Source organism: Phaethon lepturus, unplaced genomic scaffold (genome assembly GCF_000687285.1).
Source record: "Phaethon lepturus isolate BGI_N335 unplaced genomic scaffold, ASM68728v1 scaffold8261, whole genome shotgun sequence".
NCBI lineage: Eukaryota > Metazoa > Chordata > Aves > Phaethontiformes > Phaethontidae > Phaethon > Phaethon lepturus.
The window spans coordinates 38,155-52,861 of record NW_010519830.1 but is presented as its reverse complement, the minus strand read 5'-3'; the positions used below and the strand labels follow the sequence as shown (position 1 = coordinate 52,861).

Below are 14,707 nucleotides of genomic sequence, written 5' to 3'. Positions count from 1 at the left end.
GACTGGGAAGGGTTTGTATTTTGAACCAAGGCTGAAAAACTGCATCGTACATGTATTTGTACTGTAGCTGTGGAAGTCCTGCAGGAGGATTGAACAATGCAGGGTCTGTGTTTGTGTGTGTCTCTTCCAAATACATATTCAAGAAATCCTCGGAGTGCAAAATTCTATTTGAGGCAAGTTTGATTCCTCACTGCTTTGCTCTCCAGAAACTTATGAAGATAACCTTTATAACAAGCTCTACAATAATTACAGGCCTTACTACCTGTATTTTAAATACAGATGATTGGATTAGCTTACTGCATTTTTTTTTTTTTTAAGAGGGGAAAAAAGGGATTAAAGGACACAAATGAAGTGATGTGAAGGATGATGATTAGGTTTGCTGTCCTTCGCTCTTGGCTCTGCCATTTCTCAGTTTGAGTTAATTTCTCTACCAGTTTAACTATTCCAAAAGTTTCATATTCCTGACTTCGCCAGTTTATGGAGTAATACCTGGGTACATTTCTGTGTGTTCCAAGATCTGTATGCATCAGGAGTTCCCTGCAACAAAAGCTAATCTGTTTTGTGGAGATATGTGGACATGAACCCAGAGTATAATACTTGTTCCTAACTGCCTTCATGGTGTTTTCCTTTATGTTCTGTTCCCAAGTTCTGGATAACATGAGCTCATTCACCTCACCAAGTGGTAAGTTCATGCTCCTTGGTAGAGTTTATAGTTGTGATCAGGCAAAGACTTTCATTTACTACCTGTAGTTTTAGCACTTCAGATGTAGTTGCTAATATTAGCTTTAGTGTCCTGTAGTTTTATGCCAGTGATGAGCAGATCTGCAAAGAAGATGGGGAAGACAATACTGCTGCTACAGAAATGGAGGGTATGCACTGCCTAGGAGAGTCCTGTTCAGACTAGTCACTCCAGTTGTTTTTTGACGGTACCCAATACACTGAGCAGTTCTGGGTGAGAGCCCTTTTGCTGGGTCCCAGGCATTAAGCTGTAGATAACATCTGATGGAGAATAACTGGTGAGGTCAGATCTCTAGTTCATGCATGGCTCTATTCCTTCCCTCCTGGCTGCCATGACGATTGAAGGTCTCTGGCCCTTTTACTCTGCAGTGGGAGTAAACTTTCTACCTTAAAGGCCATGCAATGTCTCTGGTGTAGAAAGAGTGCCGGCCTGGCTGCGTGAAACTGCCACCTCCCTCCTTCCAGCCTGATGCTTCCACATGGCTCTCCAGTCTGTGGTATGGAAGAGAGTTAGGAGGCTCAGGTGAGAGATGGCTTCTCTGAGTTGGAAAGCAGTGCCTGGCTGTGTGAGTTGTTTTCCTTTTTCCCCCCAGGTGGCAACTAACTGTGCCTCCCTCAGCTGGAGCTTACCCCCATGTGCACTGGATGGGGCAATGTATAAATACTAGTTCATACACAGAATACAGTGTTTAGGGGCTTCAGAAGCAGAAGTCTTGCTAGCCTGTGAATGCTGCAGCATGTGTCCTTTGGGCACCTTCTGAAGAGTTAGATTGCTAGTGTGTAAAATGTTCAAGTCAAAAATAAAACACCTGTTTTCTATTTAAAATATGTTCAGCAACTGGTAGCGATAGTCACGGCAGCAGTGTGTTTGACTGCTGGAAAGCAAGTGCACTGCAGACCTATCTTATGCCTTCGTCTCCCCTAAGGAGACTCAGCTGCTGAGACACAGCAGGAGCTCAAGGATCAACCCTGCTGCTTCTGTCTCCCCCAGAGCAGTGACAGCTCAGGGCACCATGAACAGCAGACCTGACCCTTCCCTCCTCACTGGCGAAGGCAGTACAGGATAAGGCATTGAGAAGTATCCCTTGTTTCGCATCAACCCAAGAGTAAAACAGATGAGAGACATGCTGTGAGGTCCAGACTTGGCTGGCAAAATCATGCTTAACCTAGAGTCAATGTAGCATAGAGGATGATTTTTCGAAGTCATATAATTAGTTCCACCTCTGGGATGCTGACCAGTGCTCAGCAGCTGGATAACCTCCTTGTGAGCCTGCTGGTACCTGGGGTTACTAGTTTTCTTGCTGTCCTCTGTGAAATCTCTGTGACCCAGAGAGCACAAACTATCTGAGCAAAGAGGGCTTCTGCTCTTCCTTTACTAGTAAGACACTAAAAGACAGTAATAGAAAATCAATGTCATACCTGACAGCCATGATTTATCTTATTTTGGATGCATCAGCATTAGGACAGTTGTAAATTGGAAGCATCTCTAATAGGGAGACCAAGTAGACTTGGCAGGCAGAATGGAAATAACTCCTTCTGCCACATTCTCATTTCTAATAAGGGAAGGGGGATCAGATGCAGACACAGATGCCAGCTGTCTGAAGTATAAGCACTTCAACAGCCTCAGTACCTATCAGAGTTTCTTTGCAGAAATTCATAATTATTTGCTAGAAATTAACCCATCGGAAGTAGGCCGTTGATCAAGAAAAAAATCCATGGATTAAAATGTGGTGGAAGCCCTGTTCTCTGCCTGAAAAATAGAACTGGACATGACACTAGACAGTGTGCTGCTAAGCAGCAGTTCCTTATTAATGCCTTAATAATATGGCCTCGGTGACCCTAAAAGCTCTTCTCCAGGGGAGACTGTTTGCAGATGAAATCTGCTGAGGAAATGTGAGAGACTTACAGAATTCTGCGGTCTTTTCAGGATAAAACACAGCAGTTGCTGTAAAGTATCAGTCCACTCTTCCACTGTTGCTGCCACTAACCTCTTTAAAAGCCAGCAGGTTATAAAGCAGAACAGAAATGTGCTAAGATTGATGGCTCCCACGTTCTTCACTTTTTCTAAAATGGGTTTTCAAACTATACTTCTGGCCGATGTGTTTCCATGTCACCTTCAAGTGACATGGAAACAGTCTCTTAAACATTTCCCTTTACAAAGAAATCAGCTGATCAAAACCATTCAGGGTCTGTTGAAGGGGAAAGGCAGATGGTACGAGCTGTTGGGGATGAGGGGACTTGGGGGCTTTGTTGGCTTTCTTTGTCCTCCAGCATGTTTGAGCTGTTATAGTTCACTTTTGTCTTTTCTCTGTCACAAGCCCCACCTTTCTTTCGCATACGTAAAGTTCTCTTTTATGGTGGTAAGACTCTCCTTCTTTCTTTTACTTTCCTGTAGTTTTATTCCCCTGGTGTCAAGCCTCTCCTTTACCACTTAGATGGCTAGGTAGTCCTAGTAGCAGTCCTTGGGCTTATGCTTCTGCGGCTGCTTTGCGTCTTCCTTTTCTGCAACTTAGTAGTGTTTTTAATGTCCTAAAAAACAGGAAAAGGCTTGACTTACTTGCTTTTAGTGCACTGCTTAATTTTGAAGAAATAAAGCTGGTTTGAGTCCTTTTTATCTCCAAGTCAGACCTTCCCTTGGCAGGAAAAGCACCTTCCCGTTGCAGGAACCCCTTCCCTGTGTGTGAAGAGCACCTGGGTGGCAGCGCATACCGAAGCTAATGCGGTTGTAATTGTCTGTTCATTTCCTCACTCTCACAGGGAGCTAAGCAGGCGCAATTATTGCTGTGTTTGTTTCCAGTTTTAGATCTGCAGAGAGAGATTTGCATTTTCTTCTGCACTTCTCCCTCTTCTTCTTGAGGGAGGTCAGCAGTTCAGACGTGGAGTATACTCATACTTCCTTAGTGCTTAAGAAAAATACTAGATTTATCAATGTAAAACATGGATGGACTTTCCTTTGTCTCCAGTACAAGGAAATTCACCGTGGAGAGTAATGGATCGTAGCACATGCAATTTGTCCATCAAACTATCACCCCTGGGGACTATGTCTCTCAGATATTGGCATTTTAATTTCTTTAAAACAAAGGTTGGGTTTATTTTTTTTGAGATTCTATCTGTGTGGACCTGGTACATGTGAATTAGAAGGAAGTCTGTGTTACACTCTTACAGAGGGTTGCAAACAGCTCACTGGAGTGTTCCACTGGTTGGGAATTCACAAGGTTTATGGAATAACTATGCATGAAAAGTTCACTTTTTTTGTGTTTTCAGTTGGGTAATTCATAATTTCTTTGGCCTTTCTTCTTGTGCATGTTGTTGAAGCTTCACGAAAGATGTGGAAATTTCTTAACGTTTTGAAATAGTTGCAAGAATTCACATTTACATGAAAATAGATGATGATGTTATAAGATAAGCTTGTCTGTCAGGTAACTGATTAGAATGCTGGTGCCATTTTACATCATTAAGACATGCCTTCTGCTGATGAATATCTGTAGCATGTATTGCTTGCATGTGCATATATCTACCTGGTTACTGGATACTTGTAGCAAAGTCCTAGATTAAAGCCACTCAAAAAGAAAAGACTTCCACCTTTTAACATAGTTGGATCCTATCTACATGTCAGCAGTGGTGCCTTTGGAAAGTTACATCAATAATGAGGTAACCACATAAAAGATAGGAAGACGAGTCTGAAGTAAAATTTGGGAAAAAAAACCCTGAGTCTAAGCCAAAATCATGTATGTTTTAGTCTTCTATCTCACACTGTAGTCATGGACTAGCAGCTTGTTGTGGTGCTGAAGTGAACAAAGAAGCCTGGCACAAAGTATGTTCCTGATGCTGAAGCTTGGCAGAAAAAGAGATGGATATGGACAGGCAGCACTAGGGAGCAGTGGTGCAGAATTGGTCAGCTGATAATTCAGGATCACAGTACAGGCAAAAGGCATCTGCTGAGTCCTCTTAGCATCATGAAAAATAAATTAATTTTACTCTTTTCAAAGAGGATTTTGAAGAAAAGCGGTGCAGTGGAAGGAGCTGCCTGTGTAAGCACAGGAGAGATGGCATAGTAGAAAGCATTGAGATGTTTTTGGGAGAACTTAACAAGTAGTTTAAAAACAGGGATTGTGGGCTGATCAGAGGTGGGATTCAACTGCTGAAAGGTGGTAGTGTGGATGTATGGTGTGAAGGGCCTTGAGAGTGAAGACATGGAGCATACATTTCTCATGAGAGTGAAAGGGAGTGGTGGTCTAGGGAGATTGTCTCTGCAGAAACATAGGTCTGAGTATGGCAAGTAGCATAGGTGTGTGGGAACGGTCATGTTGTGGAGGCATGTGTGTTATACAGGAACTGCATTGTCCCGACATAGCCTGGGTACAAAACATAACGAAATCTGGCAGGGGAAGAGGCCCAGCAGCAGGTAGATAACCATAGGCTGCTTCACTGGACTGTGCTCAGGAAGGCAATGCAAATAAGAAAACCGTTGCCTTCTGAAAGAAGAGTGTCACTAATTTCTCCAAACTGGGAATCAGGGAAGGCTCCAGCTTTTGTGTAGCTCATTTGAACTTGCTTGTGATTCATTCTACTCCGGTCTCTTAGAGGACGTAGTGCAATGTGTTGGTATTGCTTTTGTTTATATCCAAGAATGAACAGATTTGCACTTCTTGATTTGTTTCCTGCAAAGATGAAATCTAGACTGTCATATGTTAAATGGAAAGGCCTTAAGAGATTGCTCTGTTTTTATTGCTTTCACAACCAAAAAGTCTTCCATACAAATGGAAGTATTAACTGGAGCTGTAGAAATAAACTCCAGAGCCCCCAGTGGTCAACCACCAAGAACCCCTGCCTACTGCCAAAATCCTGTGTTGTGAAGATTTTGTGGCTCTATAGGTGCTTCATGCTCAAAACTAGTGCATACTGTGGACATGCTTTATAAGACCCTCCTGTGCTTGATGAAGTGATAGTGGTAAATTCAGACCTAACTGCTTTTTTTTCCTTCCTTACAGAGCATGAAAAACACAGACTGTGTAAAAGTGCAGACTATATGAATTTACACTTCAAAGTGAAGTGGCTGTACAATGAATATGTTCGTGATCTGCCTGCCTTCAAGGGAAGAGTGCCTGAATATCCAGCGTGAGTGTGTTATGTCTCCTATAGTAAATCCCCGTTATGCATCTCTTTGTGTTACCTCGAGGGCAGTCATTTTGTTCTCCTGTGGCTCCCTTCATTATACACCATTTCTTCACTCATGATTTTCTGTGTTTATGTGCATGTTTGTCCCCTCTGTTCTGTGACACCGTCCCTGACACAATTCAATCCCTTATTGTACAGTATCTCCCAAGATCTTGAAAGCTTTAGCAATGGCATGGACAGTCTTTAAGCTGCTTTGTGCGTGCAGTGCGGCCTTTGGTCAATTCTTGAACAGCAAACTTCTGGATGTATGCTTACATTCTTGTGTTAACAGATACAGCTTTGTCTGTATGTACTGTATGTATGTCTATATGTGTGTGTATGAATGTCATATGTATACACACAACAGAATTTGTAAGTAGAGATAATGTTTTATTTTTTTAGTAAGAACAGGTGGTTAGTTGGAAACATCGGATAAGCGATCACTTGTAAGCTCTAAGTGATTGCTGGCAACTTTTATTTAACTTTAAAAGAGCAGCAGTAGATTTCAGACCCAGAGAAGGTTTATGAGCCCAAAAAGTTGTCTGAGCAACCTGGAGAGAATACTGTAGTTAGAGTCCCACACTTGGCCTAAGGCAAGAGCAGGTGTGTTGTTTCTGGCCAGTGTTTAAGTGGTTTTCAGAGGCTTTCAGTGGTGGTTGCTCCACATCTCCTTCAAGCAGTGTTTGTTTCCCATGCTTCACTGTTACCCCTCTGCTGAGTTTTGGGGGTTTAACACATTCCCCTTTTTCCCCCCTACAAATCTTTCTTGCTTCAATTTGAGATTGTTATATCTTGGTCTACCAGCCTAGGCATGGAGAAAAAATTGTTCCAATTTTACAAGAGTAAAATGCTTTTCTCACATCCCTTCCCAGTTTTCTGCTGGTTTCCATTTGTCCTTAGCTTTCCTTTTAAATGAGGTTTACTTGCCTCTTTTCAGCTGGTCTGTGTCTGGATGTACAACATCCAGACTTAAATACTGATGTTTCATCTAGACCTTGTCTTGCATTTTGTTGTAGGCAGCGCTGCTGCTTTTGGATGCTGGGATGATAGCAACATTTTTTTTTTTTTTTTGTCTTCAGTGGTATTGTTGACTAGTGATGCTTCCAGTGGGCCACAGACGAACCCCCAGGCACCCTCAAAAGAGTGTCATAGCTGTTCTTCCCATCCTGTATATGACTGTTCACTGCTGTATAATGCAGCACTTTGCACTTGTCCCTCCTGAAAAACGCATCTTGCTTAGACTGTGTTTCCAGTTTGGCATTTTGAATTTTATTCCCATCCTGCAGTGCACTCATTCCCTCAAGCATGGTGCTAGCTGCATCCTAATAGGACTTGAGGCAGTTGGTGTAATTGCTCGGCTTGGGCTATGGGCCTTGCTTAACAAATCAGGTCATCGGGAGGCATTAACTCAGTGAACAGGGTGCTGGAGTGACAGTCTCGGAAGCCCTGTTCTCTTTGCTGTGCCTCTGAGTCAGTGCAGTCTCAGGCAAGACATCATTAAGATATTCTTAATCTCTCTTTTTTCTCCTGTGTAATCAGGGTAATGATGCTCAGTTTTATTCTGCAGTCTTTTGCAGACTGTTCTGCTCTTGCTAGCCTTTGTGGTAGAGCTTCAGTGCTCATGTACATTTGCAGCCACTGGGTTTGATAGTCCACTCTAGTATTTTAATACAATAGCCACATTGTCACACAGGTGGTATTTATTTCAACCGTAACCTTCAGCTGTCACAAAATATCCCCTTGGTGTCAATTACAGCAATATGCTCTTGTCCTTCGATTTGCTTCACCACAAGTATTTTTAGTCTTGAAGGTTCCTTAAACAAAGGAGTCCACACATCAGCTTTGCACATCAGTAAACTCCTCAGATGCTGTCCAGAGAACAGCTGGGTTGCCTGTCTACTTGACAGACAAGAGGCTATCCACAAACTTGCTTTTCATGTTGAAACTATGAGAACCCATATTTCTGATAGCCTTGAGATATGATTGAATAAAGTGAAGGCTCCAAAGTATTGAGGCTGAAGGTTTTATGCTTTTTTCTGAAGTGCAGCAGCAGTTTCTGAAACTGAAGTAACAACATAGCTGGGAGTGGATCGTCAAAACTTCCTCTTTTCACATTTTAGCTGCCAGCTAAAATCTGTACAGTGTCAGCTTCCCTAGCTTTTTAAATGTGTAAAGAAGTGTTCTATGTTTTGTTTTAATACTGATGTTAGCATGCAGCCAGTATTGCAGCTGTACTGGAGACTAACTCCTTTCTGGTGAGGGAAGGCATTCATTCCATTGAAAGCCTGTCTCATTCTTCTGGCTCACTTCATCAAACATAGTATTTATTCTTTTACCCTTTGAAACCCTTCCTGCCTTCTTGCCTCTGTGCTTGCCAAAGCCCACAGGACGTTCATTGGGTACCCATATGCATCAACACAGCAAATGAACAAGATCAATTCACCTGTAAAGTCTGAGACCACAGGAGCCAGGAGCCAGCCAGGCTCATGGCCAAGCTGAAATTGCAGCCTTTTGTGTTACATTACTGTTGTGCAACCAAGAGAGGTAAACTTTCATTTAGTCACAAAGCACCGCTCCCTTTCCTGGCAGGCAGGACTGGGGCATATTGTGTGCAAACCTCGTTTGGAGAGGTTGGCTGTGCTGTCTGGAGTCAGGCTGTGCTGACCGCTGCAAGCACAGAATGTCTCTGAAGCAGCAGCATGAGCCTCTGCCTTGTGTGCTGGTGCATGAGTCATTACGGCATTTGCTTCTAGATCAATAATTGAAGCAAACGAGGAAGAAGATATTTGCCATATAACAACATTTTGAAGCTATTTCTGCATGAAATCAGATTATTTTCATTAGTTTCTGTGCTAGACAATTTTGAATATTGTTTTGGAGGTAAGTTGTCTTTGTTGCCCTCAGAGTCCCCCCCTCACTGCTCAGCTGTGCAAGACCCGATAGTAAAACACTGTAAGGGGTATGTGGCCTAAGATAACTCTAGGTTTGTGTTACAGCTCAAAGCATATTTTGGTCCTGACTGTGCCCAGGGACTGGAAGAATTGATAGATGATTTCTCTCTTGTATTTTCCTGCCAGCCAATAAAGGACAAAGTTGAGGCCAGCTTTGCCAATGTAGTTACAGAATTGCCTGACCTGTTTCAAGCAATTCACTTTGCTCTTAAACATTCATATTAAATGCCTTTCTGGAGGTAGTGCATTTTTTTATTTGGGAGGGAGGTGGTGGTAATTCCACCCCTCCAACAGTACCTTTTTCCATGCTACCTTTGTTTAGACAATTTGGTAAGACAGTAACATACCTATGTACTTGATTTTGTATACTCACATGTGGCAGCCATAAAAACGGACAATGACTGTTGTAAACAGTGAACGGTCCTTTCTTATGTTTGTGGTGCAATAACTAAGATGAATGATAGTGAGGAAGTAGTTCTACTTCTGAGAGCGAAAATTGTGGCTTCTGGCACAAACAAGTAATCCTCTGTGTACCTATGACATGTGAAGCAGCCAGCAATTTGCAGCCTGGGAACTGTGAAAGAGGTAGAAGATGTGTAGTTGCTTCCTTGTAAACTGCCTGAGTTCTCCTCTAAGGATTGAGCTGTCGCTTTAAAATATGCTATTGTAATTAATAATAAAATGTCAAAAGCTTGAGAAACTTGCAGTAGACTCTGCAATATGCTGACTTTTAGAAGCCCGAAGTGTCATTCAAAAGGAATCTTTCCAGAACACAGGAAGTCCATATGCCTATGACAATGTTCCACTGCTGCTGTCTATATTAAATAGGGCTGCATAGACAGGTTGCTGTTGGCATTTAATACTGTGTCAGTTACAGTTTCCAATATTAGCATTGATGTGCTTTATATTTCAAAGTGTAGAGAGTATTTAAGGCTATCTGGTATGCTCTGTCTGTGAATTTGCTCTTGATCTCCCTCTCATGTCTGCCACATACTTTTTATGCAAACTCTGCCCATAATTAGCACAATCTCTATGAACACAGCTAGCTGTTTAGAGGAGGCTGTACTTTGTGAAGGTCATATAATATTTTTTTTTATGGACTGAAATCACACATGGGTACTTTTTTCCCTTGTTTGTGAATGCTGTTTAGTAATATTTGAAATTAAGATTTGCATCAACTGTGGTATGTTGGCACTTGCATACAACAAATCCTAGACAGACATTTAAATAAGGCCGTGATTGCTTAAACACAGACAACCCCCCACCCCACATACACACACGCTTTTGTACTATGTGGATATGCCCCGCAGAGCAGAGAACAGAGGGTTGACTAGCTGTAAGATCCCTTCACTGAAGCTGCTTCTCACCTTGCTTATTTGGCCAAGCTGGGCTTGTGTAGCAGCCTTTTGTTCAGTGCAGCAGGTAGCTCCAGGTACCACCTCACATAAGGCATCTCCCCGAGATAGAGCAGTGGCTGTTTCAGCAGCTTCTTGGATTCTGCTCTACCATTTAGCTTATCCTCCTAAGTGAGGAGAAGGATCAGAGACAAACTCTGCTATCCTGCTTCTAGGACCTGCGTGGTTTGGGGACTGTTGGTTCAGCACTTAACATGAACTAAGTTTGTGCTTCTTTGAAAGAAAACAATGAAGAACTGCTTACAGGGCTGGCCAGCTTCCTGCAAGCCCTAGCAGATGTGCTGTGCTATCACCAGAAGTTAATCTTACTCAAGCATCTTCACAGTAAGATCAGCAGCCCGCAGAAATGGGAGGGTGTTCTAGAGAAGACGTGGGGAAAGGGAGAGCAGGATTAAAGTAGAGCAAGATTAAAGTAGAGAAAACTCTGAGGCTTGATTCTCCCTCCTGGCACTCCAAAAATACATCTGTGTCTGCAAATAAAGTGGCTGAAGGGCCCTGGAAAACAGGCACTACTTTTCCTCCCTTTATACTCATTTGCAGCTCTCATGCAAAAGACGGTAGACAGATATGAGCAGCAGGACAGTATACCATCTCTCTTAGCATGCAGAGATAGTGGCATTGGAGGTCTCCCTTGTCCTGTCTAGCACATGAGTGAAAGGGGAAGAAAAGACAAAGTGTCTGACTTGACTCAAAGTTAAAGATGGTGCTCAAGGGGAAAAAACGTGAAGGTACAAAGAAAGATGAAAGAGAAGGGAGAAGGACAAAACTAGCACAGGGACAACAATCTGCAGGGGCTGGGCTGGGCTGTGTCCTGCTTGTCCTGCCCAAGTGATGGTACAGCTCCTGCTCACTGGTAGCTTGTGTACAGGTAAGAGTATTTTTGGGAACTTTGGCTGCATACACAGATAACAGCATTCAGAAATCTAAGCATGGCAAGCTTTCACAAGGCTTGCTGAAACAGTTGCACTGTCTGATTCTGGTTGGGGTACTCTGTTTCTTGATGTAATTTGCTGTCTCTCCTGTCCCGCCTGCAGGTGGTTTGAGCAGTTTGTGATGCAGTGGCTGGATGAAAATGAAGATGTTTCCTTAGAATTTCTGCATGGTGCCCTGGAGAGAGATAAAAAAGATGGGGTATGTAGGTCACTCTGAGTGGAAGACTTGGCCCTACATCCTTCAGTGCCCAGAACCAAACACCACCACTGTAAATTCAGCTGTCATACAAATGGAGGATGCAGCCTTTTTTGCTTGCTAAACAACTGGGGACATGTTTATTTTAGGACTTTTCTTTACAGGTCACAGAGAATTGTTTAATAGCAAGGTGCATATCATTCATTTATGTCTGTTCTGTTCTGCTGCTATTAGTCTGTCAGCCAGTAGCTTGGTGCTCTCTCATCTCTCTATGTTTGTGAGATGTAATTGAAATATAAGGCATTTTGCATGTACTTAGTCATGCAGGGAGAATGTGACCTTAATCCATTGACAGAGTAATCTTAATTTGTCGAGTATTCATGATGGAGAGCAAAAATCTTCCCTTTTGTTCAGTGACTGTTGACACTATAATCTGTGATGCTAATGTAAGCATTCTCTTTAAATTTTAAGAAAAATCTAAAAAAAGCTCTTCAATCTCTCCTCCTTTCCTCACTAACTGACAGGCAAGCCATGCATTTCATTAAGGGTCTCAGCATCATGTTGCATTTCCTTGGTGCTTTTCATGTCATAGTTGGTGAAGAACAGTAAACCTGTTACACAACAGTATTGGCTTTTTATCTCCTCTGTGCCTTTTGGAGAGCTTTTGACTCATTCTGAGGAAGATGCAGGTTTTGGTAAAGTTGTCCTGCCTCTAACACAGCAGATGATGGAGACACCCATGAAATGGGTGTATTTCAGATCTTTCCATTTGAGAATAACTCTTTGTACTTCTGTTTTAGTTCCAGCAAACATCCGAGCATGCTCTGTTCTCTTGCTCTGTGGTGGACGTCTTCACCCAGCTCAATCAGAGCTTTGAGATCATTAAGAAGCTGGAGTGCCCAGACCCTGTCATTGTTGCTCATTATAATAGGAGGTTTGCTAAGGTAAAACCCTCAACATCTAGCTGTTTATCTTTCCTTAGTGAGGTGCAAAACAGCATGATTTTTTGGGGTTTTATTGCCTGGAGTTCTCCTCTAGTGATAGAGGACAAGTAACTGTGATCACATCTTGTCTTCACAGACTATTGGGAAAGTGCTGATGCAGTATTCTGACATCCTCTCCAAGAGCTTCCAGTCCTACTGTTCCAAGGAGAAACTGGTGAGTCATGCTGAGTTTCTCTTCTGCCCTGAGGAATTACATAATTGTACATATAAAAATCAGTTTCTTGCATTGCTCCTGACTATGTTGATGGTGTATTTTCAGTATTGTTTTTTGTCATAATTTCCTTTTTTGTGGATTGAATTCTTTCTTGGCCATAAAATAAAACTGGGTCCTAATGGTCACCTGCAGGGCTTAGAGGCTGTCAGGTCCCCTTGAAATAAACTCTGCCTGTGTGGGTTGTGTGTCACAGAGGTGATTAAAAAAAACCCAAACCCTAAAACATGGGCACAAGTTGCTCTGTATATAGGGTACTCAGCAGCACTCTTGGTTTACTGTTGTCTCCATCTAATTATCTTGCTGTTTAATCCTGAGTGAAGTAAAATTCTGTGTACTAAATAAAACAGGGTCTTAAATTTTTGAACCCTGGCTCTGTCCTGTACCGCTTTTGCTATCTCCTGCACCTGTACTGGGGACGTAGCTGCAGAGGGAAGAGTCTACTACTCAGGCTGCCCTTGAACGCTGCTCCCAAGCTTGGCCTGGCAGGACCCAGATGCGTCTCTGAACACAGCTTTGGCTGGCAGTTCCCCTTCTGACCTGGGATGTACTCCATTTACAATAGTACATTGCAGCATTAAGAGGCTGAAGGTGACACAGCTTGGACACTTGTAGGGAGTGTCAGGATCTGTAGAGTTGGGCCTTGTCCTGACACTGATTTCTTGTCAGCTCGTTCTCTGTTTGTGGTAAAGTTGAGGAGGAAAATACAACAGCAGAGATCTCCCTGATCTAGGGTTTCTGGAACTGGTCATCCCATTTCAAACTGGAGATAAAAATTACTGGCCTTTTTTAAGGCTTGAGTGCTGAAATCTGTGCATACCCTATCTCCTGTTGGGCTGTCAGATCTGGTGGTACTGGGGGAAGGGTGCTGAGGCACAGACTGCACCACTGGTGAAAACATGTTGTTACCCTGAGCAGTAACAGGCACCTGCTTTTGTCCCTTCAGCCCTGCATCCTGATGAATAACATCCAACAGCTGAGGGTGCAGCTAGAGAAGATGTTCGAAGCCATGGGTGGTAAAGAGGTAAGAGTGCTAAGAGGCTGAGTATCACTCATTCCTACTTGCACTGTTACTAGGTTATTTGCATCATACTGGTACTTGCAGACTGAAGTCATGAGGAGAGCCCCATGACACCTGGCACTATAAGAAGTGTGAAGGGACAGCCGTGCCTCAAGACTTTTCAAAAAATTTATTATAAGATGCAGGAGAGAATGTTTCAAGGCACAGAAGAGCATGGAGGAGGAAAGAGAAGGATATGTACTATGCTCATGTGGGCTGGATGTGCGTGCGGCTGGTGGTTTCACAGCTCTGAAGACACACAGATAGGTCTGAGAACTGGTGACATCAGGCCATTTTATGTGGTCCATAAATGTGGGACAGTACTTTTGGCATTACATGTCCAATATCTAACGCAGACATGCAAGTAAGAGTTCTATACTCATGCTTTGTTAGATATTCAGATGTGTCCATGAATGTAAATATCTTAGTTTTTGTTCTTTGTTCTGAGGTGGCCATTTTTAACAGAAGTAAGATTTTCTTTCCCAGATTATTGTGTCTGTTCTGATATAATCTATGTATCTGTTTTTTTTCCTCTTCTTTTTTCATTGCTTTTCAAGATTCGTGAAGATGAAGAAAAGGCTGCTGATGCTGATGTTAGGGAAAAATTATTTTCAATGCCTAAGTGCTTTTTGGTTGTGTTGTGGTAGAACCTGTGCTATGACCTGTACGCCAAAAGGAAAGTCAGCTTTGCTGATGGGCAGCTCAGTTTTTGCCTGTATTGCTGTTTCAAATCTTTCTTGTGTTCAGTGGCAGAATTCCATGAAGTGGCAAAAATCTCAGCAAATACTTTTACCCCATGAGGCAAGGAAAACTGCTGTCAATCTTTCACATGTAATCTCAACAATCCTAATTTCTGAGCCCTGCATCAAGAAGTAGATTTATATGCTCCTAGCTGTAATACTCGTGGTAGCTAAATGCTCATTTTTAAGGAAAAAATAAACTTGTGATGAAATGTTTGTGAGGTGGTTTATAAAGCCTTAATCCACGTGCACTTAATTTCCCTTAAGGAATCAATTTGCTATTTTTTTCCATAGCAGTGGCCA

General features: G+C 42.6%; 1 protein-coding gene across 1 annotated transcript in view; it reads left to right on the top strand.

Moving 5' to 3' along the window:
* The window catches only part of LOC104628546 (protein unc-13 homolog B), a 76,655-nt gene that overhangs the window by 26,317 nt on the left and 35,631 nt on the right, over positions 1-14,707 (top strand). The window contains exons 13-17 of the mRNA XM_010297172.1: positions 5,730-5,856; positions 11,296-11,392; positions 12,190-12,333; positions 12,470-12,547; positions 13,551-13,628. Coding sequence (XP_010295474.1) covers positions 5,730-5,856; positions 11,296-11,392; positions 12,190-12,333; positions 12,470-12,547; positions 13,551-13,628 — 524 coding nt within the window. The remainder of the gene's footprint in view (positions 1-5,729; positions 5,857-11,295; positions 11,393-12,189; positions 12,334-12,469; positions 12,548-13,550; positions 13,629-14,707) is intronic.